A 27,103-nucleotide genomic window follows, 5' to 3' on the forward strand; every position below is an offset into this window, starting at 1 on the left:
CGGAAGTAGAATAGGAGAAGATAACTGACATGTAAAAAATTTGCCAAGCTGGCGATCCGGTTTGAATAATAAGAAATGTTCTCCTTATATGCTTACAATGACATTTAATAGGTATAAATAGCGAGAAAAAAATATATATTTCATTCTTTTAAAGTAATTTACAGTTATGACTTTGTATCTTCAATTTTTATCAATGAACTGATAAATATTTAAATTTTTCCATATTTACCTATTTATACAAAAACAAACAAGTATATTATACAAATCCTTGGTACAAATTCTTGGTTAGTAGGCCTACATAGATTTTATTTTAAAGTCGGCTCATATGGACAATCAACAGAAGACTCAAGCTTCAATGAACTCTTAAAAAGCAACTACATGTATAAGAACACCTTATTGCTAATCCCGGCTGCTTAAACTTTTGACGCATACAACAATTCTTTTCAGTTGAGGCGTCAGATATTTTTGTTTATGAAGTCAAAATTTTATGGGAACCTGTGTGATATCCAGCAATGGCGGTTAAATAGCGATAAGGTGAATGACGTCTGGCAAGGCTATTTTAACTTTTTCCTGGGATGAACTTCTCTGACGTCATAATGCTGAATCCATTTTTTAAGTAAGGACTTTGCGAGCAAATTTTTGGGGAACTTTAAGACCTAATTTTGACATAAAATTTTCATTACAGACTAGAAATGTTTACACAGTTACAGGGCTCACACTACTTAAGTATTATAGGGCTATAGGGAGAAGTGACTTCTCTTTCTGAAACTGATAGGGAGAAGTGATGAGATTTGAAAGAGAAGTGCTCATTTGCACGGTGCGCTACAATGTTTGGATTTTACTTTAGTATAAACAGTCATTTGTAAATAATGTTCTTTTTATATTGTTCAATTCGTATCTGAGTAAACATTTCAAATTAAAAGTTGTTCCTGGTGAGAAACTACCAACTAAATATCTAGAACTAATTTTTTTTTATTTTTTTTTAAAAAAGGTGAAGAAATTATAATATATCAATTACAATCTAATATAAATTGTAATTTTTGTAAAAATACAGATTTCGTTCATAGCTGGTCCATTTCCGATCCGTAGTTTAGAAATCAGTCAATGGCGGACAATGCAAGAAAATTTACAAAAATAAACAATGTTTGACAAGTTATTTAGAAAGGATCATGACGCTTTTAATGCAATAAATGGATTGAACATTTACTGGAGGCAACTTTTATCACGTTTAAATGAAGTAACAAACTTATTTTGCAGCTGAAAGTTAGGTTGATGTATGTTTTCGAGTAACAAGCACTGGGACTTACGGAAGTGCACAAAAGTGATAAAAAGTGGTATTGTAATTTAATAACTTGCTACACTTTGCAAAAACAATGCTTCAACGTCTTTTCTAGTTAATGAATCATTTAACTCTGAATTTCTTTAATTATCAATAAAAAGTTGATGTGCCATCAACTTGGTAAAAATTGAAAATGTACGATGACGGAAGCCACTGAAAGCGAGTATCGTAAACAACAGGGCAACTTGTTTTCGCTTTTGGGGGTCGGGGAGAGCGAAGTGACGGTTGGGAAAGCGACTTCTTCGCCCAAGTCGCCTGGTAGCGTGAGCCCTGCAGTTACATATACAAAGTCCTATCCCTGTTGTGCTTATTGATGCAAAATATTCCCAAAAATATTCAAAAGAAATGATTAAATAAGATATGGTTCCATTTATGATGGGCAAATATTTTTTTTTTTTCAAAATGATTCCCAGACACTCCTAAGAAACATCACTTCTGAAGAGAATATAAAATATTAAACTCTGTAAAATTTGATGGACCTCAATCTCCAGAACGTTCGATTTACATTATCCAGAATTTAGGGTCTGTCAAATCAATTGAGCTTTTGATACTGTAGTTATGCCCCTATCAACCTATACATTTTTACATTGATGTACATGTAATTATAACTGACCTTGTAAAAAATTATCACAATTCCACCTTCATTGTTAAGGTATCAATATAAAACTTCAAACGTCAATCCAAAATACGAGGGATATTAATGCAGCTAAGTGGACAGTTTTAAATATAGTTTATACATTTAATAATTACCCAATATGTTTTTTATCTCTTTTTGTAGCCATATATATACATGTACATGTAGTAATTTTTGGCAAATTGAAAATGTTTTTCATCTGTTTTGTAGCCATATTTCCATGTAGCAATGTTTGCCAAATTGAAAAAGAAAATAGAAGAGCAGGATGGAGGTGCTGGTGATGGAAACAGAACATTGAGTCCTCTGAAAGGTAAACAGAACATTGAGTCCTCTGAAAGGTAAACAGAACATCGAGTCCTCTGAAAGGTAAACAGAACATTGAGTCTTCTGAAAGGTAAACAGAACATTAAGTCCTGTGAAAGGTAAACAGAACATTAAGTCCTCGGTAAGGTAAACAGAACATAAATTAAGTCCTCCGAAAGGTAAACAGAACATTAAATCCTCTGAAAGGTAAACAGAACAACAATTAAGTCCTCTGATTGGTAAACAGAACATTGAGTCATCTGATAGGTAATCATAACATTGAGTCCTCTGAAAGGTAAACAGAACATTAAGTCCTGTGAAAGGTAAACAGAACATTAAGTCCTCGGTAAGGTAAACAGAACATTAATTAAGTCCTCTGAAAGGTAAACAGAACATTGAGTCCTCTGAAAGGTAAACAGAACATTAAGTCATGTGAAAGGTAAACAAAACATTAAGTTCTCTAAAAAGTAAACAGAACATTGAGTCCTCTGAAAGGTAAACAGAACATCAAGTCCTCTGAAAGGTAAACAGAACATTAATTAAGTCCTCCAAAAGGTAAACAGAACATTAATTAAGTCCTCCAAAAGGTAAACAGAACATTAAATCCTCTGAAAGGTAAACAGAACATTAATTAAGTCCTCTGATAGGTAAACAGAACATTGAGTCATCTGATAGGTAAACATAACATTGAGTCCTCTGAAAGGTAAACAGAACATTAATTAAGTCCTCTGAAAGGTAAACTGAACATTGAGTCCTCTGAAAGGTAAACAGAACATTAAGTCCTGTGAAAGGTAAACAAAACATTAGGTTCTCTAAAAATTAAACAGAACATGGAGTCCTCTGAAAGGTAAACAGAACATTAAGTCCTCTGAAAGGTAAACAAAACATTAAGTTCTCTAAAAAGTAAACAGAACATTGAGTCCTCTGAAAGGTAAACAGAACATTAAGTCTTCTGAAAGGTAAACAGAACATTGAGTCCTCTGAAAAGTAAACAGAACATTAAGTCCTCTAAAAGGTAAACAGAACATTAAGTCCTCTAAAAGGTAAACAGAACATTAAGCCCTCTAAAAGGTAAACAGAATATTAAGTCCTGTGAAAGGTAATCAGAACATTAAGTCCTCTAAAAGGTAAACAGAACATTAAGCCTTCTGAAAGGTAAACAGAACATTGAGCCTTCTGAAAGGTAAACAGAACATTAAGTCTTCTGAAAGGTAAACAGAACATTAAGTCTTCTGAAAGGTTACAAACAAATTATTCAAACACTGTTGTAAATCTTCTTGCTCATTGCGAATCACAAAATGCACCTCATTCTTTAATGGGGCATTACATATATAGTTGTAAAATTGATATACAATGTACACTGATCATCATGGAAATATTAAAAAGTGCTTCACTACACGTGTCAATCATTCAGAGATATAATAACATGCCAGTGGAGGATCCAGAATTTTTATAAGAGGGGACCCACTGACTGCCTATTAGGGGGGCAGCTCTAGTCATACTTCAGTGGTTCATATATAATCAACTAAATTGTTCCAATCAAAGGGGGTGGGGCTTGGCTCCCACTAAAAACGCCTCTAAATGCTATACTTTGCATGGTAATTGTGACATAAACTTTCTCACCAAACAAAAAGTTGTTCCTATGCAAATGGTCTAATAAGGGGATGACACTATATTCGAAGATAACAGAGATGCGCATGCCCTGACCTTTACATAGCGGTAATAATTTCAAAGTTAAGCATGTTCTCATTTTCAATGACAATTTTATATTAACAAAATTCAGGAAGCTGAATATGACAAAATATTGATTACCAGGAGTATATTTGATATGTAAAAGATTGGTTCTAGACTATCTGTACATGTATATTATACAAGTTTATTTAATCTCCAGAGCGGGATCCAGTTATTAGGTCCTGAAACAGACAAAACCGGTGTTCTGTTAAAGGTAGTCATTTCTTGCAAGTGAATTACAGTTATTTTTGAATGAAATAGAACTATGCCTTTAGCCCTTTACTAATATATTTTTTTATATAAATTTGTAGGAACCTCAGTGCAAAGTCCTTCCTGGAAAGATCATCGTGGATATGAATCCGATAGTTCTAGTTCTGCTTTACAGTCTCCAACACCATTTGGTGCTTCACGAGAAGATGTGAGTATAGTTCTGTCTGATAAGGTGTATTTGTTGATATTTTGCATAAAGTCTTTAAAAAAGACAACGCTCCATCCAAGTCAAAATGTGTTAAAAGTAAACAATTATTGGTCAAAGTAGGGCCTTCAACACAGAGCCTTAGCTCACACCGAAAAACAAGCTATAAAGGGCCCCAAAATGACTAGTGTGAAACATTTCAAACAGTTCAATCTATATGAGAAACAAGAAACACTTATGAACCACATTAACAAACGACAACCACTGAACAACAAGCTCACCTGACGTAGGATAGGAGCTAAAAATGCAGTAGGTTCAAACATCTAAACAGGCCCAAACCCTCACCCTAACCTGTAACAGCTGTGCAACACCACAACACAGAAAGACACACTATAAAAAATATACTTCTACAAACAAAAAAATTGTTTCAGTAATATGATTTTATTCTATAACTAGACTTCACTGAAGCATATATAATTGTAAACATATACAGTAAGCAGGATATTAATTTCATTAATTATACTTGTAGCTTCGAGATCCAGGTGGTTCAAGGGAAGAAGTTCTTGCATCCTTGCTAAAAAGAACAGAACAATGTAAAAAATTTGAAGGAAAAATTACTGGTAAGAAATAAACTCATATAAATTCAGATAATAATTTATGCATTAGTTTTTATTGAACATTTAGAAAACTTGTAGCAACAAACTTCTAATTTAGGTATAGTACCAGTTTATCTGCTGAACTTTAAACTCAAATTCAATATTTTTATGTTAAAGATTGTTCTTTCAATAATAAAAGTGATTTATAGCTTGTGCATGCACAGCCTATTTTTGTTTTAGACAACTTAATGTAAAGTTACATTTAAAAACCCATAGACAGTGCAAACCCATTTCGTGATTTGAGGTGTGAAAATTCATACAAGAAATTTCTTTTTAACACTCATTCATCATGCTTGAAGATATTTATTTGATATATCTTATATAGTTGACACCATGAAAAGTTGAAGATCAAGTTTATAATAGAATATTGTTCCAGGAAAATGAATTTTTATCCTGTAGGGGACTATGTATAGCAATGCAATACTCTCAGAATACTTGTTCAGTTTGTCAGCCAAGTTTTCACAATCAATTATTTCAAAAGAACTTTTATGGTCATGATTACTATAGTAAACATATACCTTATTCTTTAAAGAGGATATGTTTAGGTTGCTTTGTATAATACCATAATTTTCTTTGGTAGTAATACATATGGTACTGAATTAAATGCTTTTATGAAATAATTTGTTTTTTAAAAGAATGCAGTGTATTCATAAAAATAATGAAACAGTTTGAAGAAACTATTTATCTTTTTCACTGCTTCGTAATATATTTGTATATGATAATGAATTTATCAATTGCTTTCCTTGTAGAATATGCTGCAATAATAAAGGAGAAAAACAAAAATATAGAAAAACTAGAATCATCATTACAGAGTCAAGAAGCAGGTTAATTATTTCCCTTATTTGATTTTACTTTTAGTTTTTGTATGCATATTATTGTGGATTCATTATTATTTAAACCAATTTGTTTGTTTTTTGTGGATACAGGTAAACCAAGAATTCAAATGTGCAACAATTTACACATTTTCTATAGGCTTTGTATGCAGAGATTGGCAAAACCATAAATGATAAACCCACAAAAATGCAAGTTTTCCTCAATTCTTGAAAATTGATACATTGTACTAACAAAAATAAATGAATCCGCTGTATACTATAAGTAGGAGGACATAGTTATCCAGGATTTCTGACCATATTTCACATGTTGTCACTCATCTACAACATTGACCAACTTTCACTTCAATCAAAACACTCAATATAATTGTACCTGATCATCAGAAGAATTTGTGTATCCAAAAAGATTTGAATTTCATAAGATTATCAGCTTATAGCATTTGACTGAATGTTAAAAAAATGTTGATGATTGGTATTTGTAAATCCCTGCTACCAGATGATGTGTATTGAGAAAATTCTTTTTTCACAGGAAATGACCAGTTACATTCCTACAACTATGGGATATAATAGAAAAAAAAACATTAAAAAAAAGAAAAATATATGATAAATTCCTTCTATCTTGTAATACTTATCACAATTATCTACAGTTGTTAGAGCATTTGAAGTAAGGTCATACAAAATAGAAAGATCTCTTAGATTTAAATCATTGCACAAATATAGTTGTCTACCTAAAAGTTAATACAAACAATCCTTCAACTTAAAGACCTAATATAAAACATGTAAAAGTTTTTATTCTCTTCAACGATTTTGTATTTGACCTTTAATGGGGTAAAATAAGTAAAGGCCTGTAACAGGCATAGGTAACAGGTTAATAATTCAGAGTGGATAAATAAAAGAAAGGTTTTCCAAGGAATTTAATGATTTTGAATAAAAAAATATGTTTCAGATAGGTCTAACTCTATCATTTAACCTGCATATGTACCAGAAATAAACAAGCTTTTCATCTGAATTTTCAGGTCATGAACAGAAGATAAATGAATTGAAGGAGCAAAATCAGATGAACCAATCAAAGATGGCTGAAACGTTTTCATTTTCTCTAAAGAAGAAAGATGAGGTAAGTAAAAGAATTGCACCTTTACCTAGGAGAGGTAAGTTGTTAGAGAATTGAGCATTCCACTAGGAAATGTCTGTTACAGTATACAATTACAGACAAATGTTTCCCCTTTGCTTGTTGATCTATGTAATTTTCAGTGTTCTCCTTTACCAAGTAAAGCTTTTTATGGTGTTGATATTCAAGGTACATCTTTCCCTCAGTTCTCAAATAGAATTTAAAAGGTTTTTTGTTCTTGTTTTAAACAGATCTAACTCTACCAATTAATTATCTGCATTTCAATTAATTGCTTAAAAATCCAACAAATGTACATGTTTTCTATTGAAAACTCACATGAAAGGTACACCAAAACCTGCCACAATTTAAAAATCTTTATTATAAGATAACTCCAGAAATATTAGTTTAACCATTTCCAAATTTTTCATTGATGAATTTCTATGTAGGAAAAAGACGAGTTATGGGCAAAAATAACAGAATATGAAGAATACAAAGATAAATTGTATAAACAAGAGGAGGAAAAAGAAGAACTTCAAGGACTGGCATCACAAGAGCTTGCCAAGATTAAACACTTGGTAAATACTCTTAACATCTCTGTTGTAGGAAGACTCTGTCACAATGGAAAAAAATATAGAGGTCACTTGATATATCACTAAGAAAAATACCTAATATTGAATATTCTGATTCTAAAATACATGGCCCATTTATAACTACAAGAAATGTCTAAGAACCTTTCCATAGAAATAAAAAGAAATAAAGGTGAAATTATCATGACAAATTGATCCAACAGATTACTTGTACAATGTATTTTGTGGATTAGGAGTTATGTAGATAAGGATTAGGAGTTATGTAGATAAGAATTAGGAGTTATGTAGATAATCAATATGGAATAGAAGGGTGATACCTCTGCCAAAAGTCAGAAATCAAAACCATTTTTATTTGTATGAACATGTTGTGAAATTATTCTAAAAGAAATTAAGCCTATTAAACCTAGAAATATAAAGAGGAATCACAACAAAATATGAGTCGAGATAAAAAAATATATTCAGAAATTGCAACATAATGAGGACTCTTTACAAAATCTAAAGAAGTCATTGCAAACAAATTAGTTATAAATAATTTATGATGTACCTACAGCATTGCTCAGTTTAAAGAAATTGCATTTGATATTTTGTGAACTTTAATCTAGATCCAAAATGATACAAATTTTTCTAAATGAAAATAAGAAAAAAACTTAAGATTTTTTGCCTTCTACAAAAACAATTGTCCTCATATAAAATACAGTAAATGGGTTTTCTTTCTCTGTTGTATTGTTTTAAACTATTTTTTTGTTGTTATCTCATTTACAGCTTTTTCTTTTGATAAACTATTCATTACCAGATATTTAGATTGTATGCTATTTGTGTTTCAGCTCTTGAATACTGAAGAAGAATTGACAAGAGTAAAGATTGAGTTAAAGGAAACACAATCTAGTTTAGATGTAGCAGAGAGTACTGTAAAAGATTTAGAAAACAAAGTGACGGACCTTGAGGAAGATAGAAAACATGTAACACTTCAAAGGTTTGCATTTTACGGTCATGCTTTATGAAGAAAACACTTATTTATCTGTAAGGTCCTTAATCTTCTGTAGAAACTTTAATTTTCGTGGGGTTAATATTTCACGGTTTTGTCTCTGTAATTGATTCATGGGGATTTAATTTCGTGGGTTCCAATAAATGGAAGTGATATTATATGAAGGTTACCTTTTCATGAGGGTTTTACAGTGACTTGCCTATAGGTGTTACTGTAAAATTTTACCTATAGCTCAACCTGTTTTCAAAATTGTCAACACAATAGGGACATTTAAATTGACCAGTTGGTACTGTTAGATTTAAATCTACCTTGATGCTACCTGTAAAAACTTTTATTCACCTAACCAAAATTTTCAGCATGCTTTTTTCCTGATTTTTTTTTTTAACCTAGGATTATTCTATTGTGAGATTTTTATTTTACTGTCATTCAAAATCTTATGAGTGATCAAGCCAAACAATGACTATATCATATATTTTATTTTCTTGCAGTTTATTTAAAATTGCATGACCTAAAATGCACTACATTTCATCTAAATGTTTGCATAGCCACTACTAGCAGTGTTTAATACCCTAAATAATCCAGTCGTAATATTTCACTCACTTTACAGCTTATTTCCTAATGCATGCAGAACAAAACTTTGGTTAGCTTGCTTGCTTTGTTTGTATATTGTACAATCATTAGGATAACACCAAATTAAATTCAAATATGATATATACAGGTTAAACTATGCCTATATATATTGTTTAAAGATGCCAATCTTATTTACAAAGCTTGTATAAACAATAATACAAACAAAGCAAGCAAGTCAACCAAAGTTTTGCTTTACATGCATTAGGAAATTAGCTGTAATGAAACCTCAAAATCATATTTGAATAAACAATTTCATTTATTTATATACACTAATATTTGACATCTCATCCAGAATTCCAAAGATTTTAAATGATTCCTAATTTTATTCATTTTCACTACTTCACTAGATTTTTTTCTAAATCCATAGGATAAATTCTAATTAACTTCCAATTATATTCATCCTAATTTAACAGGTGCAGAATCTTATACATATTTCAGAATCATTTCCATTACTATATTCCAAGTAGTTATCCTCACTTATATTTTGTAATATATTATTTATATTTTTACTATATATCACTTCACCTGATTTTAATATATCCACAGTAAACACTTTATTTCATTTCCTATAATAAATTCCAAATCAAACAATATTTGATTAAGAATTTTATAATGACTATTTCCAATTTCACATTCACTTAAAACATTTCCTCATGTTAGGAATATTTTAGAATATTTTACTTTCATTTTTCATTTTATCACTAGATTAGACTATATCCACTGCATTACTTCAACATTTTATTTCATTTCCTATAATAATTTCCAAATCAAACAATATTTGATTCAGAATTTTATAATGACTATTTCCAATTTCACATTCACTTTTAAAAAACATTTCCTCACGTTAGGAATATTTTAGAATATTTTACTTTTATTTTTCACTTTATCACCAGATTATATCCACTGCATTACTTCAACATTTTATTTCATTTCCAAGATCCCATTTAAATAGGGAATCATCTTAAATTTGTAATAGATCCCAAAATTAATAATGAATATTTCAAAAATCACATTTAAAGCCACTGAAACATGATGGATGAACTCACACTATATATCCTACTTGAATTCCAGTTTTGAAATTTTTAAATCTTTAAAACAACTAAATCCCATCGTATGAAAAATTGAATTTCCTTTAGGAAACACAGCATTTTATGCACAAAACTCCCACTAATATTATAATAGATTTCAAAGAAAAAACACAGCAAGGTATACTCCAAAATTATTTCGAATTTTATATGTCAGCATCATATGTAAGCCCCACAAAACGGTTTGAATGAATTATTTCCTCCTTGATGTCCTTCATGACAATAAAATCTTGAAAGAAACTCATCACATTTTAAGAAGCAAAATTGCTATAAAAAGTCTGAGTAGTGAATTCAAATAAAATAAATCCAATATTGTATGCACAATGACACCAAAAGATTTAAAACATTGCAATTAATAATCCAAAATGAGAATCTTGAAGGGTCATGTGAAGAAAAGAACAACATATCCCTCTGAAAAGATAAACTGTAAACACCTGAGCAGCTATTTCTTGTTTCACTGGCAGCTGGACAATACTATGTATAAGGGATAGAATTTTAAAGAAGCATTTTGGTGTAAAAACAGTTAAAATTTTCAAACATAGTAATACATATTTATTTTACTCTTTTACTGATTTAGAATTTTAGGTAAAAAATAGATAAATCATATATATCAGGGATTTAAAACAATGAAAACCAAAACTATTTTCTTCCCTATCAATTTTTAATAGAATAATCCTAGGTAAGAAAATATTCAGGAAAAAAGCATGCTGAAACTTTGGGTTAGGTGAATAAAAATCTGTACAGGTAGCATCAAGGTAGATTTAAATCTAACAATACCAACTGGTCAATTTAAATGTCCCTATTGTGTTGACAATTTTAAAAACAGGTTGAGCTATAGGTAAAATTTTACAGTAACACCTATAAGCAACTCACTGTAATTTCGTGGATATATTCTTTAGTATAACGAAATTAAATCCTCCACGAAAATTTCTGCTTTTACAGTATATAGCATAGGTATATCTAAAAAATGACAACAATGAAGCGCTTTTCTGGATTTATCTTCATCAAGAACACTTAAAGCCAAATAGTATAAGCTAAAGATGTATAAAAACTGAAACAGTTGAAGAGCTCTATGACCAAAAAAGACCCCAAAAATAGCCAAATCCATCTATTATATATATTTTCACCTCTTTTGTATGTTTAATTCTCTTATCAAATTGGGTTATATCGTGCAAATATTGATGATGTAAAATTTCAAAACACACACAGGAAAACCAAGTTTATAAACACACAAATAACAAATGAAAATATTATATATATATTTTTAGTAGAAATATGTTGAATATGTCCAAAATATACAAGAAACTGAAACCATTTAAAAGATCCAGTAATATTTTGTTGAATATGTTCATACTGATTTTTCAGTGATAAACTAACAGAGGAGAACAGAATTTTGTCAAAGATGATAAGCAGTCTATCTAAAGAGAAAGAAAGATTAAAAGAAGAAAGTGATTTAAACCAGAAAGTATTAAATGAGGTATGACAATAACATTTACTTGGCTGTTAGATTGAGGTAAATAAATATTGCACTAGAAACTGATATAGAATTTGTGTACTTTATATAATTTGTTAGACTCATGCTATATAGAAATCATATGGCAAGCAAGTAAAGTTAAAGGATCATATACATTAGACTGAATATGGATTCGTGAGCTAAATACCAAAATCATTGACAGTACAGCATTTGCTGGGAAATTTACATCACATAGCTATTATCTTCATGTCGCATATATAATATATATAATATTTGCTGTAAGCTAGGGGTTTACTAAATGAGTCTGATGAAACTTACACTTGTGAAATTGTTAGAATGTATCACAGAAGGAAAAATTAGATTTGATTCAAACTTATTCTATGTTATTAGAACTGAATACACCGTTCACACATTTATATGATTTTTTTTCCAGAAGTGTGTAGTTTTATCATCAGTAGAAGAAAAGAAAATAGATATAGAAAATCAATATCAAACACTGCAATATAATTATGATACTCATAAAACAAAGGTAATGTTGCTTAACTTGTACTTGAAAGTAAGAAGCTAATGACTGAACATGTATTATAAATATTTATTGACTATTATTCTACTGTTTATACAAATTGAGAGTTTAATCAATATCTAATAGGTTGAGACTCTCCCACATGTCATTTGACAAATCCTCATATTCAATTCTGAGGATAACATTTCCCTCTAAAATGTCGATATTACATTGTGTGACGTTACACGCTGTTAATGTTCATAAAGTTTTGAGCTTCTTTCTTATATTCTTCTTAAAATAGCCATAGCAAAAATCATTAAGATTATCATGTTCATATTTATTTCAGACTATAAATCAAAAAGAGTTATAATAGAATTTTGATATGTATGGTTTATCAATGGGTATGTCGTGTTTAGTTTAACTTATAAAAACATGCGGATAAAAATACAAAATGTATTCAAAATAGAATTTAATGTATTGATAGTAAACATAGCATAGGTATTGGAATAAAACATTCATTTCCCTTTGCTTGGTGAGATACGAAGATTTGCTCACCCTCGAAAAAATGCAGAGCCCTCGTGAAACATGAATATTCTTGGGTGAACAAATCTTCATATCTCCCTCAGGCACAGGAAATAAATGTATGTTATTTCACTATTTGTAAATCAACAAAATTGTAAAGAAAGGCTGGTTTGCCATTGATTTATGGTATACATACTTCAAAATAACATTCATATTCCCACAAATTATGAAACAGTTTATAAGATTTTCACAACTGTAAAAAGTAAACCCCAAACAAATTTAATAATATAGAATTAAGGTCTATCTTAGTGTGTTTTTAAGCAGCAGTACTCATATTCAAGAAGTCACAAGAGTAATGACTACAAATAATTACACTTCTTCAGTATTATAGCCTTTAGTGAAAGATTTCCAGGTTTATTGAACTCTAATGATCTCAAGGATATAATAGGCATTATATGTATTGGTATGTGACTGAAAGAAATTATCAGATTACATTTCCATATTTTAGTCAAATAAACTTATAGAGGAAAAAGATGAACATATAGAACAATTAAAAGAAAGAATACATGTACTAGAACAGAGGTTTCAGGGCCAGGGTTTGTCAGGAGATGACAGGGTATCAGCATTAGAATCAGAGGTTAGTACATATTGTCAGGTTTCTGTACACTGAAATAGTAAAATGTCATATGCAATTTTAATAAATGAGTTTGTTTTTTATGAAAATATGATCATTAAGATTAGATTTAATTTACAACACTTCTGTATACGTGTTTAAGGTCTTTTTTAAAGGACCTGAGCGCAATGATTGTTTTCTAAATTTATTTGCAATAACTGACAGTTGACTTGAAAGAGATGTTGAAAGGCAGTTTCAAGTAAATACAGACCTTTAAGGAATTTAAATGAAAAAAAGAACTGAAGCTTTCTTTTATGAAAGGAAAATCATTGTGTTGCCTGGCATTGGAGCTGTAAACCTACTCACAACATAAAGGGATCAGTTTCTATCCTCATTGGTCATTGTTCTTATTGCGTGTTTTGTTTATCCTCAACTCCTTGAAAACCGTCTTTATGAAATTCAACCTAATTGGCACAGTTTCTTCTATTGTCATGTTGGATGTCATACATTTAATTTTCAAAGTAAATAATTTATTTATAAATTTATTGTGATTTATTTATGAATGAAAATCTATCATCTCCTTTAAAAGCAATTAATAATATGCGCAAAACTTTTTTTTGTTTTAGAGAGACAGTTTAGAGAAAAAATTGGAAGAATGTAGAGAACAACTCTCAGAAATTAAATCAACATGGAGTGATAAAATATCCCATTTAGAAGAACAGGTATGATGTAAAGACATACTTATATAAGATAAATGTGTCTGATGATAAACGTCACAGTATACAAGTCAATCAAGCATGTTCAAATAAATCTCATTAGAAGACTGCAATCTAGGGCACAAAAAAAAACACTAGAAAAAAAATATTGAAGAAACTATAGAATAAAACAGTATAGATTTGGTTATTTGACAAACATCTGATTCGTGTATTTGTATTTTCTACAGGAATTATGACTGACCTTTATGTAAGAGTGATATTGTGACTATTATTTTTGGATATTCTAAAATGATTTTCTCAATATAAAGAAGACATGATACGAAAGAAAAGAGATCTCATATTGAGTTTTCCTTCAAATTTTGACACAAGGTCAACTTTAATATGCACTGTCTGAATATGAAGAAATAAATAACTTTATAACTCACATTTTGATCATGACAGGATATAAGTAAAAAAAGGTTAAACCAAAATAAAACCAAAAAACAAGACATCTATGATTAATTAAAGTATGGTTTTTTTTGTTAGATTTCCCATCTTAATACCAAGATGGTTGAAGATAGTGATGAACTTTCTAGAAGTGAGCAGAATGCAGAAAGTACTAGAGAGAGTTATCAGTCACAAGTAAGATTCAATAAACATTAGTTATGCAACAACACAACCAAATTTTTTAGACAACACATATTGTATTATGTCTGCTGAGGAATGCAATTTCAGGATTTATTTTACATGTAAAATATCGTTGCTCATTTGATGGTGAAATCAGAGAACTTCATTACAACCTTTGCGACCCAAGTAATGATGTAAGGTTTTTTTTATATTTTCAAAACAAAATAGGAAAAATGTTGATTTAAATTAGTAAGTTTATAATTCTTTTGATTTATACAGCTGCAATATAGCCTTTTAGAGCAAAAAAAAACCAATTTAGATTTATATATAAAATATGGTTGATATCAGTTAATTGAATACCAAACAATTCAACAAGACCAGCCAATTTTCATTCAGCTTTTAAGATAGATTTAATTCATTAATACATTTATTTATAAAGCATAAAAAAACAAGATTTACAAGGTTTATTTTAGAAATTTCAAATAAGAATTTTAAAATGTGTCTAAGCCTTATTACTGAAATATTAAGTCTGTGCATTAGCAGATGAACAAAGTTTCATGGAATTCTAAATTTACATTATCATATTTTATTTATTATTTATAGCTATCTCAGTTACAAACAAAACTAGAAGATGCTGAACATAAATGTGAAGAAAATTGGGATCTTCTCAACAAAAAAGAAAAACAGTTTGAGAAAGAGGTACACCTTTAGAGTTGAAGATATTTGTAACATTAATTAATGTCCTGTCAGATATCGGAACCGATATTTATGTTGCACAATACATCACGTTGCTTGAGAACCATGAGAAACTTTATTTGAGAAGTTCAAGAAATATGGATCATACACTGAAATCTTTCAAAATGTTCACATTCACTATAGAATATTGTTTAAGTTGATTTTATAAAATTAGTCTTTGCCTTTCATTAGTTATTGAATTATGTTTGTAAACTATAAGATATTTATTTTTTAGAAACACAATTTGGAAACAGAACTGAATAAACAACACTTTGAAAAGATGGATTTAGAAACTCAACTTGTGTCGAAAATTACCTCCCTTGAATCACAGTTAATGTCTGAAAAACAGGCAAAAGAATATGAAAAATCACTTCTGGAGCAAAAAATAGTAAGAAATAACCATACGACGGTTCATTATTATAATTCTTTTAAGTTTTATGAAATAATGAAGATATTTTCTATACTTTTCAGACATTTCATTATTTTGTCCATGATGATCTTTACAATTTATTTCAGAGGGAATTATCTGACAGATCCATATTGATATCAGTCAAATGTCTGAATGTTAATGAATAATACAATGGGAAAAATGTCAGAAAAACCTACAAATATTTGTTTATCAAAATTAAGCCAGTTTAAGTGGTATGGAATGTCTGGTAAGGTGTTGTCCATTTTGGAAAAAATGCTGACATTTCATTATTTATTTTTACTTTCACTTTTATTTTAAAGTTTTAAAACTAGTAATGACATTATGTCTTGTTAACCTTTTTGTAAATTGTAACCCCATATGAACCCCATTTTATGTTCTTTAGCACTTGTTACCTATCATTAAATTGTCCTGAAGACGAAACATGTTGACCAGAAAAAGGCATTTCCTTGCAATCCAGGATGTTGTTGCCTTTTATAGTTTTATTTTAAAAGTTCATCAGTTAAAAAGTGGGTAATACAGACCCTCATCACATCTTGTGTTACAATTATTATACAGAAAATAAGACAAAATTGTGTTATTTGTGTTCCTACTGTAAACAATTGTAGTAGTTTTCTATATCCAGATATAAATTCTTGTCTTATGTCTTTGTTGCTGTAGGAACAGTTGGAAAAGCAAGAAAATTATTATCTGGAAAAAGCAGCAAAGCTTGAAGAACAAGTTATGCAGTTAGAAAAGAACAGAGATGTTCTGGAGGTCAGAGCTCATTTATATAAGTTTTTGTAAACATACTCTGTTTGTCATTTAGCATGTGATATAAAGTCATCTTAGATTTGAATACTGTGGATTCATTATTATTCGTTTGATACCAATTTTCGTTGGTTAAGTGGGTACAGGTGAACAAAAAATTCAAATTTTCAATGAATATCATATTTTTAATAGGTTTTGTATACAAAAAATGGCAAAACCACGAAATCAAATACCTACGAATATTCAAGTTTTCAGCAATCCACGAAAATTGATACCCACGAAAATAAATAAATCCAGAGCAACCACTAAAAAAACATGAGGAAAAGTAAGATAAGGAGTACATGATTATAATACAGCAACACAATGATGCATAAGACTGACATGTCATAAAGAGATATACATGAGTTCTTAAACAATAGATATATTTGTTCTAAATTTTAAAGAGGAGAATTCGATTCTGAATGAGTTTTCAAAAACTATTGAAATCAGATGTCAAAATAGATTTGCCTTAAGTACTAAAAACATAAAAATACATACCTATAAACAACCACAGACAAAATTACAAAAGACACTGTAATCAACCTATATAATTATGCAATATTTTGACATTTGTTATATTTTACCATCAGAATGAAAAGTTCAGTTTATCAAATGATGAACTAGAGTTAAAGAAGAAAGTATGTGAGATGGAAAATACAGAAACAGAGTTGAGGAGTATGGTAAATATCTAGTGTAGCTTGTAATTTCTCTATGTAGGACTCTGAAATGGGATTGTACTCAGAACAGCAATTGTAACACTTAAGTGACATGGTTTTCCCCTGAAATGAGTTTTTGATCATGCTTAAGTGGGATGGTGGCATTGTTGACACTACCTTGTTCATTGCTATGCTGAAGTGTAATGGATTAAATCATGGATTAAATTTACATCAACTATGGTTTTTATTTTAACATGTTGTTGTCGCTTAAAAAAGCAGTTTTTCCTGTTTTTATGTAAAGCATTGAGAGTATCATCTGTTTCATTTAGAACCGTCATGATAAATAGTCATTTGCATTTTAAGTCATAATAAACTCCTGAGAGGAACAAAGTAAAGATAAACTGTAAGCGTGAAATTATGTCTACTTGCAGCAAGATTAAAGAGGACAATCTCTCATTTAGTATAACATTGTCTAGATTAATGCAATTGTTATCTTTCACTTGACATCTATTTTCGATTGTAGGCATTTAGAAATAAGGAAACAAATCAAATGACGTTAAATGTTGAGAAAGGTTTATTGGACATTTCAAACTTTTGTCTCAATAACAAAACAAAATGGTCATCTTGACAAAAAATGGGCTTTTCTGATATCATCCCCACAAAATATTGTGGACTTGATTTAGAGAATATCTAATGATATGAAAGACGACAGAAAGGGTTCTTATGTGAATGTTACTGGGTGTTACTTTCTTGCTGATTAGTCAACCAAACTTCTATAGGAAATATATAGATAGTTTTCTTCACAAGATCTGCTCACTAAAACAAAATAAAATTTAAAGGCTATTTTTTCAAGTACAGTGTATTTAACAGAGTATTATTCCTGTAATTTTGTAAGACTAGTTCATATGTCTTCTTCTCAGAATTTCATTTTAAAATAATCAAGGAAACATTTAGCACAATATTTGGTTAAAGTTTCAGTATATCTAACTTTTAAAGATAGATGATTGTGAGATTTTTAGATTTCAATCAAAAGTATTATCAGTAAATTATAATTTAGATTTTTTTATCTAAGATTTCAGATCATGAGAATAAATTAACTCAGTCATCTAAGCAGTTGGAAGAATTGGAACAGTTTTTAAAGAGCAAAGAATCTGAGCTGCATGAATGCATTGCAGGTAATGACAAATATTCTAAAAATACATGTTATATCTAGAACTTTCAACATAAAAGGGGGTTGCAATTTGAATTCTCATTAAGGATGTGTTTACTGTGATCATTATATATATATATATATATGATGATCACATATATATATATATGATATCACATATATATATATATGATATCACATATATATATATCATCATATATATATATATGATGAGTCTAAAAATTTTAGTTTTTATGTTGTGTACCTGAACTTTGTAAAGAATCTGAGCTGCATGAATGCATTGCAGGTAATGACAAATATTCTAAAAATACATGTTATATCTAGAACTTTCAACATAAAAGGGGGTTGCAATTTGAATTCTCATTAAGGATGTGTTTACTGTGATCATTATATATATATATATATATGATGATCACATATATATATATATGATATCACATATATATATATAAAAACTAAAATTTTTAGACTCATCATATATATATATATATGATGATATATATATATATGATATCACATATATATATATCATCATATATATATATATGATGAGTCTAAAAATTTTAGTTTTTATGTTGTGTACCTGAACTTTGTAATGCAATGTGGGTATTAAACACAGATATATGAAATACTTTTTATACCCCTGTTTACAAGAGGTATTATGGTATACTGTTGACAGTCTGTCCATTCGCCTGTCTGTCGTTAACATGTCGGACATTATTTAAAAAAAGCTTTAACCAATATGCATGAAAGTTAAGTGAATTGTTTATATCTATTGACAAGAGCTCACTTTTAATTTTCATAAATTTCGGTTTACTGTTTCCATATTTTTTTCAGAAAAAGATGAGTTGTTAGTGAGAAATGCTGAGTTATCACAGAAAAATTTATCTGTTCAGAGCAGCTCAGATAGTATTATTAACCAGCTTAAATCAGAGATAAAAGACCAAGATGATCACATAGATAATTTAAAACAGTCCCATGATTCATTGCAAGAGAATGTTGATGTCCATGAAAGAAAGGTAAGATTGAACAGTATACTGCATTTGTTATCAACATTACTTGGTGATCTACCTTAAGCAAGTGTTTAAATAGTCTTATAGCTTAAGAGTCCGTTATAAAATCAATGCGAGTCCTTTTATACTAGGCTAAAAAAAAAATCTGCACAGAACTTTCTGATTTTATGTAAGCATCATGATCATTGATTAACTATAAAATATTGGTAATTATTTACACCTGATTAAGATAAAATTAGCATTTGATACTCAAAGCAAATGCATAGGTCTTCTTAAATTTTAAAAGTGACAGTAGTTTCAAATTACACTTGCACAAAATTTAATACTTACACATCGCTATTATCATGAATAAAAGAAGCAATATTTCAATGGTTATTCCCAAGTATTAGAACACAATTCACTGTCGTGACTAGATGCTAATTTTGGTTTTATTTCAAAATATATTTAATGTGACCCCAACTATCCTGATATAAAAACTAAAGGAAATTGAAACTATGCCTTCTGTATGTTTATTAACAGTAGCATGTAATCATTGAGATCTATTGCACTAACATTATAAATTTGAATAATAGATAAAAGAGCTGGAAGACGGCAAAGAAGAGAATGAACAGACTACTACACAAGTTAGTACTCTGGAGCAGACGGTCACAGACTTACAGGAACAGCTGGCAGACAAAAATAAGGTAAAGTTATTTCTAAAGTTAAAAAAAGCAACTGTATTTTACATCTAATCTGATAATGGTTAAGAAAAAGGAGCTAACCAATAAATGATAACATAAACATAATAAGTCCTGAAATAATTTCTCAATACTTATCAACTTATCTAAAAATTTAAATGGTGCCAATGCTATTATATTTTGTGTAGGCAATCTAATTTTACTACCTGCAGATAGAAAATGACCAATAATTTGTGATTGATAAATCATCCTGCACCATACAACTTTCTCTTCGGCACACGCTATATGATGATTTAACTAATGTTTGCTTTACTGTTAGAAAAAAATGTTTTGAAAAATGAAGATTATCAGAGTTTTTGATGATTCACTGAGAAAGGACTGGGGGAAGTGACATGAAATTTAAAAACTGATAAAAAAAGACCACTGAATAGAAATAAAAAAGAAATATATAAAAAACTTTCTACAATAATTTAATTTTATCAACATACTTCTAAAAGCTTGATTTTTTTTCAAAGTAAAAATACTGTGTTAAAAGCCTATAGAAATAAAAAAAAAAAGCTTGTATCCATTTGTCTTATTGGAGCTTTTAATTTGATTGTGTATAAACTAATTCGATTTAATTTTTTGCTCATCAGGCTTTGAAAAAACAGGAACAAAGACTTAGAGATCTTCAAAAAACTTTACAGCGTGAACTTAGAGTTCAACCTCTCCCAAGTGATGAACCAGTTGTTATTGATGGTGCTTCATTTACTCCGCCAATGCAGCGGAAAATTAGTGAAAGTCGGAATTCACCATTGAAAGACAATATTGAATTTAAGGATCATAATCCTGCGACAATAAGTCATGTGATGAAACCATTCGAGACAAACAATCATTCAGACAATGGCTTAGATGTTTATAAAAATCGGACACGTAATTCTGACCTAAGAAAGGACTTAGAAAATGATGTGAACTTTAAATATTTGAAACATGTGGTTTTAAAATTTATGTTAAGCAGAGAAGCAGAGGTTAGTAGTTTATTTGTTTATTTATATCAAACTTAATGATAAAGTAGAAAGACTTTTAAATGCAATAAAAATTTAAAGCAACAAAGTTTAACATATCTGAGGGAGCATAATGTTATCATGAATTCATTTATTTTTTATTTCAATTGATATTTGCAATGAATCCCAATGTGGCAACTCTATGCCAGAGACCAAATGTCATAGAAGTTAACACATATAGGTCTGTTACTGCCTTCAAAAGTGAACAAAAAGCTAGCTAAAAAAGCCAAGAAAAGGCAAACATAAAACAATTTAAATGAGAAAACTGATAGACTAATTTTGTACAAAACAATAAATGAAAAACAAACATTATATACAGCAACAAAAAAACAAACCATTGAATGACAGGTTCTTGACATAAGTTTATTCTTCTTAAGTCAGTAATTGGTATTTGGAATACAAGTGTGAGTCAATAACAACAATATGTAATTTCAGATGTCAGTCCATTGTCTAGTTTTTGTTGGGTTCTTGTTGCTCAGTCTTTAGTTTCCTTTTGTTTTGGTGTACTATTGGTCTGTTGGTCTTCTCTTTTTTGTCATGGTGTTGTCAGTTTAATTTTTTACTTATGAGATTAAGTGTTTTAAATTATCAGATACATTGTCTACATTTATCACCACAAATCTACAATTGTGCCTTTATATTTATACCCCTGCTTTAAAAAAGGGGGGGGGGGGGTAATACTGTTTTACCTCTGTCTGTCTGTCAGTCCGTCCGTCCGTCCGTCAGTCAGTCCGTCCCATGAAACTTTCGTCACATTTTTCTCAGGAACTACAATACAAGGATTTCTGAAATTTGGTTTCAGGGTTTATCTAAGTCAGCTATACCGTGTGATGCGTTTTCAGATTGATCACTTGACAACTTCCTGTTTACCGAACACTTGTATGATTTTACACATGATAGCCAAGTTGAAAATTTTCGTCACATTTTTCTCAGGAACTACAATACAAGGATTTCTGAAATTTGGTTTCAGCGTTTATCTAAGTCAGCTATACCGTGTGATGTGTTTTCAGATTCATCACTCGACAACTTCCTGTTTACGGAACACTTGCATATTTTTACACTATTAATATTATCCACTTGCGGCGGGGGTATCATCAGTGAGCAGTAGCTCGCAGTTTCACTTGTTGTATTTGATTTGATTTTTTTTATTTCAGGCAGTGCATTTAATACGAGCTATATCAGTGTTACTACATTTCTCAACAGACGAACAAAAGATGTTACATGATACATTAGAGTACAGAATGTCATGGTTTGGAATTCGACCAGCACTAGGCTCAGGACAGAAATCAAAATACATTCCACCACCATTTTAATGTTGTGATTTATATGAGAGTATATATGTCAAATGATTTATGACATTTGAATGGATTTTCATCGAAATATTTGCTTCTAATTTGGCATGAAAAATTTCACTGCTCTTTATTAGAATTTAAACACAAAGCATTTATATAAAGGTATAATGAAAATTCAAATATTTTCAATTAGAAAATGACTGCTGGCAAGACTTTACCAAGGTTATATTTCATTCTTTCAGTTTCCTTAGGAAAGAATTTTACAATGTTGAGTTATACTTAGTAAGATATTTTCAGATACACTTTCCTATTTGACAACACTTTAAAACATTTATCCTACACTCTTAAGGCATAGAATTTTAATATTATATCCTATTCTTATCATACAACACTGTTATTTTTAAACTCTTCTTTATTTTTTGGACCAAAAAAAGATATTATTTAGACTTTCAATAAAATTGTATTTACATTCTCAAATCTTTTGATAATGTGAACTTTGTCATTACTTTATGAATTGATGCACTTGTGATGATGGAGCAAACTATCTTGTTTATCTGGTCTTATATACATTTTGGTACATACTGCAAACATCGAAAGTTTTGAAGTATCATGTTTCTTTTAGAAAAGAGGCTTGTCTTGTTTTGAAAATTTGGGTCAGCAGAGGTCAAAAAGATGAATGATATGGCATTCCCAGTGATTTCTATTTCAATTTCACTGTTTGGGATTTTTACACCCTGGCTGCAAAAATGGGGGGCAAAAGAATAACCCTATTCAATAAATATGTTCCAAATTTTTTTTACTTACTCTTACTTGATTTTTCCTCAATAAAATGGTACGAAATTTATGTAAACTACAATGCTTTATATTAAGAGCAAGTTTATAGTTCTTTAGTTATGCCCGTTTATAACGTTATAGGAAAACTGGGGCATCATCTTTGCTACATGAATATCTTTTCATCATTCAGGTGCAAGCTAATGAAATTTATAGGATTTATCAAATGATGATATTTTTTTGATTGACAATGATAACAAAAGGTTTACTATGTTTTTAGTTAAAATTATTTTAGAGATTTTGAAAGTACAACACACATGTGCACAATACATACAGTCTATTATTTGTCCTTGACCTCATTTTTATTGTTTAAGTACTGATTAAAAAAAATTTAATTTTGTCATTAGAATTTCCTACTTGTGAGTAAAATGGATAACTATATTTGGTCCATACGATCCTTGCAAGGTTTTCATTTCCATCAGACAGGGTTTATCTGACCTTGACCATTCATGGTTTGAGTTTCCTCAGATAAGTTAATACCTCAAATACTTTATGCAATATTTCAAAGTATTTGGTGTATGACTTCTATCCCAATAAGTTGATTTTTTTTATGGTATTAAAGTTATTGCCTTATTTCTGAGATATTCTAAGCAATATATACATCAATGTTTAGAGTTTACAATGCTGTAAGATGTTAATGTGTGCCTGGCTTGTTTCATCTGACCTTGACCCCCTTTTCATAGTTTATTGGTTTATAAGTGTTTTGTATTCATGATGAGGTCTGTTTCACAGATACTGTAAGCAATAGATCTATACAATAATTGTATGGTGTACATGTTTGTCTAATAAGGTTCATCTGACCTTGACCTCATTTTCTTGGTTCATTGGACCATCTTCTTGAATACTATCAGCAGTAGGTTCACTATATATGGTGTATTTAATGTTTGTAGGTTGTACATCTATGTCTTACAGTGTTCATCAGGCCATGACATTATTTATTTGGTTCATTAGTCAACAATAATGTTTCATGGTTCCATTCATTTCTCAGATACCTTCAGCAATAGGTCAACTAGTTTTTGTAAATGGAAGCAATATGAAGTGTGCATGTCTGTCTGGCAGGGGTTATCTTACCTTAACCTCATTTACATGGATCATTGATGATAATACTTGTAGTAAAAACCTTATCTTAAAAGACATAAAACCTATGGCATTTAGCATGTCTATCGGAACAGAATTAAACGAATGTTTTGGCACATAGTATAAAATCTAGTCTTTAATTATATTGATATAAAACATGCTGTTTCTGTTATGAATGTGTGTACACATATACTCTCAATAATAACAATGGCTGTGAATCTTTTATTGTATATTGTTATTGCTTATTTACATAAATGTAAGAATATAATGTGTGTTTTTGTTTATTAAAATTACAAGATGAAAAATTATGGCCAATGAGACAACTTTTCATCAGGGACCAAAGGATGTAAAAAATAGTAACTAGAGGTCAACTGTAAACAATGAGAAAACCCCATTCTGCTGTATGACTGTTCAAAGAAATGTATCTGTCAAGTATGATTTCAATGTACTAAGTTTTTTTTAGAAATTTGACAAATCTTTTGTCTGCCCTTTATTCTGGTTTGGATTTTATAACCTTCTGTATAAGGATGTGTTCAGAGGACCTCTAACTCTAATTTGGCATTAAAACTTGAAAGATCATATCATAGGGAATACATGTTTTAAGTTTCATGTTGATTGGATTATCTACTTCATCAAAAACTACCTTGATCAAAAACTTTACCTTAGGTGGGACAGATGGATGCACCTACAGACAGGAAAACATAATGCCCCCTGGGTGTGGCATAACAATTGTTTTACCTAATGGTTCTTGGGTAGTTTAATAGGTAGTTTTGATGTTGAATTGCCACAAAGTACTGTAGATTGATTTTCGTTTGATTGATGTCATTCATTTGTAAGATGATCAAAACAAATATCACAGTTTAAATAGTGAACATTTTTAAATTTGTGGTTGAAGATCAGTATCTTTTAATTAGTATCAGTCTGCTCATATTCTGTTGTGATAAAATCTGTTGTCAGTTATTGTCTTTTGAATAACCTTTCTATTTACTGTTTAGACATTTTATTAATTGATTACCTTTGTTCATCATTACCATAACAAATAGACTTGCATGGTATATGGATAAAAGATTTAGGGTATACCTCACTAAGGCAGCAACAGTAGTCGTATTTCATGTTTTCCATATATAGGTATGCACAAAGAAGAAATCCTCTTAAGATATTCCTTTTTTGATATCACTTCATTTATAATATTGACACTGGACATTAATAGGATTTAATGCAGGATATGCTCACCTTCAATGATCTTCAATGATATACCATGGTGATTGGTGAGTACAATATTAACAGAGGATTCCATGTAGGATATGACAACCTTACTTTATATGCCAACCTTACTTTATATGTGAGTACTACATAAATGCATGATATGCTCACCTTTAATGATATATCATGGTGAGAACAATATTAACAAAGAGTTCCATGCCCAATGCAGGATATTATCACCTTACTAAATAAAACATGGTGAGTGCCACATTTACCTAGGATCAAATGCAGGATATGATCACCTTACTTAATAAACCATGGTGAGTGCCACATTTACATAGGATTCAATTAAGGATAGTATCACCTTACTAAATAAACCATGGTGAGTGCCACATTTACCTAGGATTCAATTAAGGATAGTATCACCTTAGTAAATATACCATGGTGAGTGCCACATTTACCTTGGATTCAATGCAGAATATGATCACCTTACTAAATAAACCATGGTGAGTGCCACATTTACCTAGGATTCAATGCAGGATATGATCACCTTACTAATGAATCATGGTGAGTGCCACATTTACCTAGGATTCAATGCAGGATATGATCACCTTACTAATGAACCATGGTGAGTGCCACATTTACCTAGGATCCAATGCAGGATATGACCACCTTACTAAATAAACCATGGTGAGTGCCACATTTACCTAGGATTCAATGCTGGATATGATCACCTTACTAAATAAACCATGGTGAGTGCCACATTTACCTTGGATTCAATGCAGAATATGATCACCTTACTAATGAACCATGGTGAGTGCCACATTTACCTATGATTCAATGCAGGATATGATCACCTTACTAAATAAACCATGGTGAGTGCCACATTTACCTAGGATCCAATGCAGGATATGATCACCTTACTAAATAAACCATGGTGAGTGCAACATTTACCTAGGATCCAATGCAGGATTTGATCACCTTACTTAACAAACCATGGTGAGTGCCACATTTACCTAGGATTCAATGCTGGATATGATCACCTTACTAAGTAAACCATGGTGAGTGCCACATTTATCTAGGATCCAATGCAGGATATGATCACCTTACTAAATAAACCATGATGAGTGCCACATTTACCTAGGATCCAATGCAGGATATGATCACCTTACTAAATAAACCATGGTGAGTGCAACATTTACCTAGGATCCAATGCAGGATTTGATCACCTTACTTAACAAACCATGGTGAGTGCCACATTTACCTAGGATTCAATGCTGGATATGATCACCTTACTAAATAAACCATGGTGAGTGCCACATTTACCAAGGATTTAATGCAGGATTTACCTAGGATCTAATGCAAGATATGATCACCTTACTAAATATACCAAGGTGAGAACCATATTAACAGAGGAGTCATGATGCAGGATATGATCACCTTACATAATATA

General features: G+C 30.3%; 1 protein-coding gene across 1 annotated transcript; it reads left to right on the plus strand.

Moving 5' to 3' along the window:
* LOC134706954 (golgin subfamily A member 1-like) lies at positions 1 to 24,713 on the plus strand. Its single transcript, XM_063566340.1, has 22 exons — positions 1 to 111; positions 2,184 to 2,283; positions 4,319 to 4,425; positions 4,952 to 5,042; positions 5,828 to 5,902; positions 6,925 to 7,022; positions 7,463 to 7,591; positions 8,428 to 8,576; positions 11,669 to 11,780; positions 12,211 to 12,306; positions 13,310 to 13,438; positions 14,041 to 14,136; positions 14,656 to 14,751; positions 15,340 to 15,435; positions 15,707 to 15,859; positions 16,559 to 16,654; positions 17,278 to 17,367; positions 18,416 to 18,518; positions 19,352 to 19,533; positions 20,100 to 20,210; positions 20,840 to 21,211; positions 22,402 to 24,713. The coding sequence occupies exons 2-22, from the start codon at positions 2,202 to 2,204 to the stop codon at positions 22,558 to 22,560; spliced, it is 2,622 nt and encodes an 873-aa protein (XP_063422410.1). The 5' UTR covers positions 1 to 111; positions 2,184 to 2,201; the 3' UTR covers positions 22,561 to 24,713.
* The last annotated feature ends 2,390 nt before the right edge of the window (positions 24,714 to 27,103 follow it).

This window comes from Mytilus trossulus, chromosome 2 (genome assembly GCF_036588685.1).
Source record: "Mytilus trossulus isolate FHL-02 chromosome 2, PNRI_Mtr1.1.1.hap1, whole genome shotgun sequence".
Lineage (NCBI taxonomy): Eukaryota > Metazoa > Mollusca > Bivalvia > Mytilida > Mytilidae > Mytilus > Mytilus trossulus.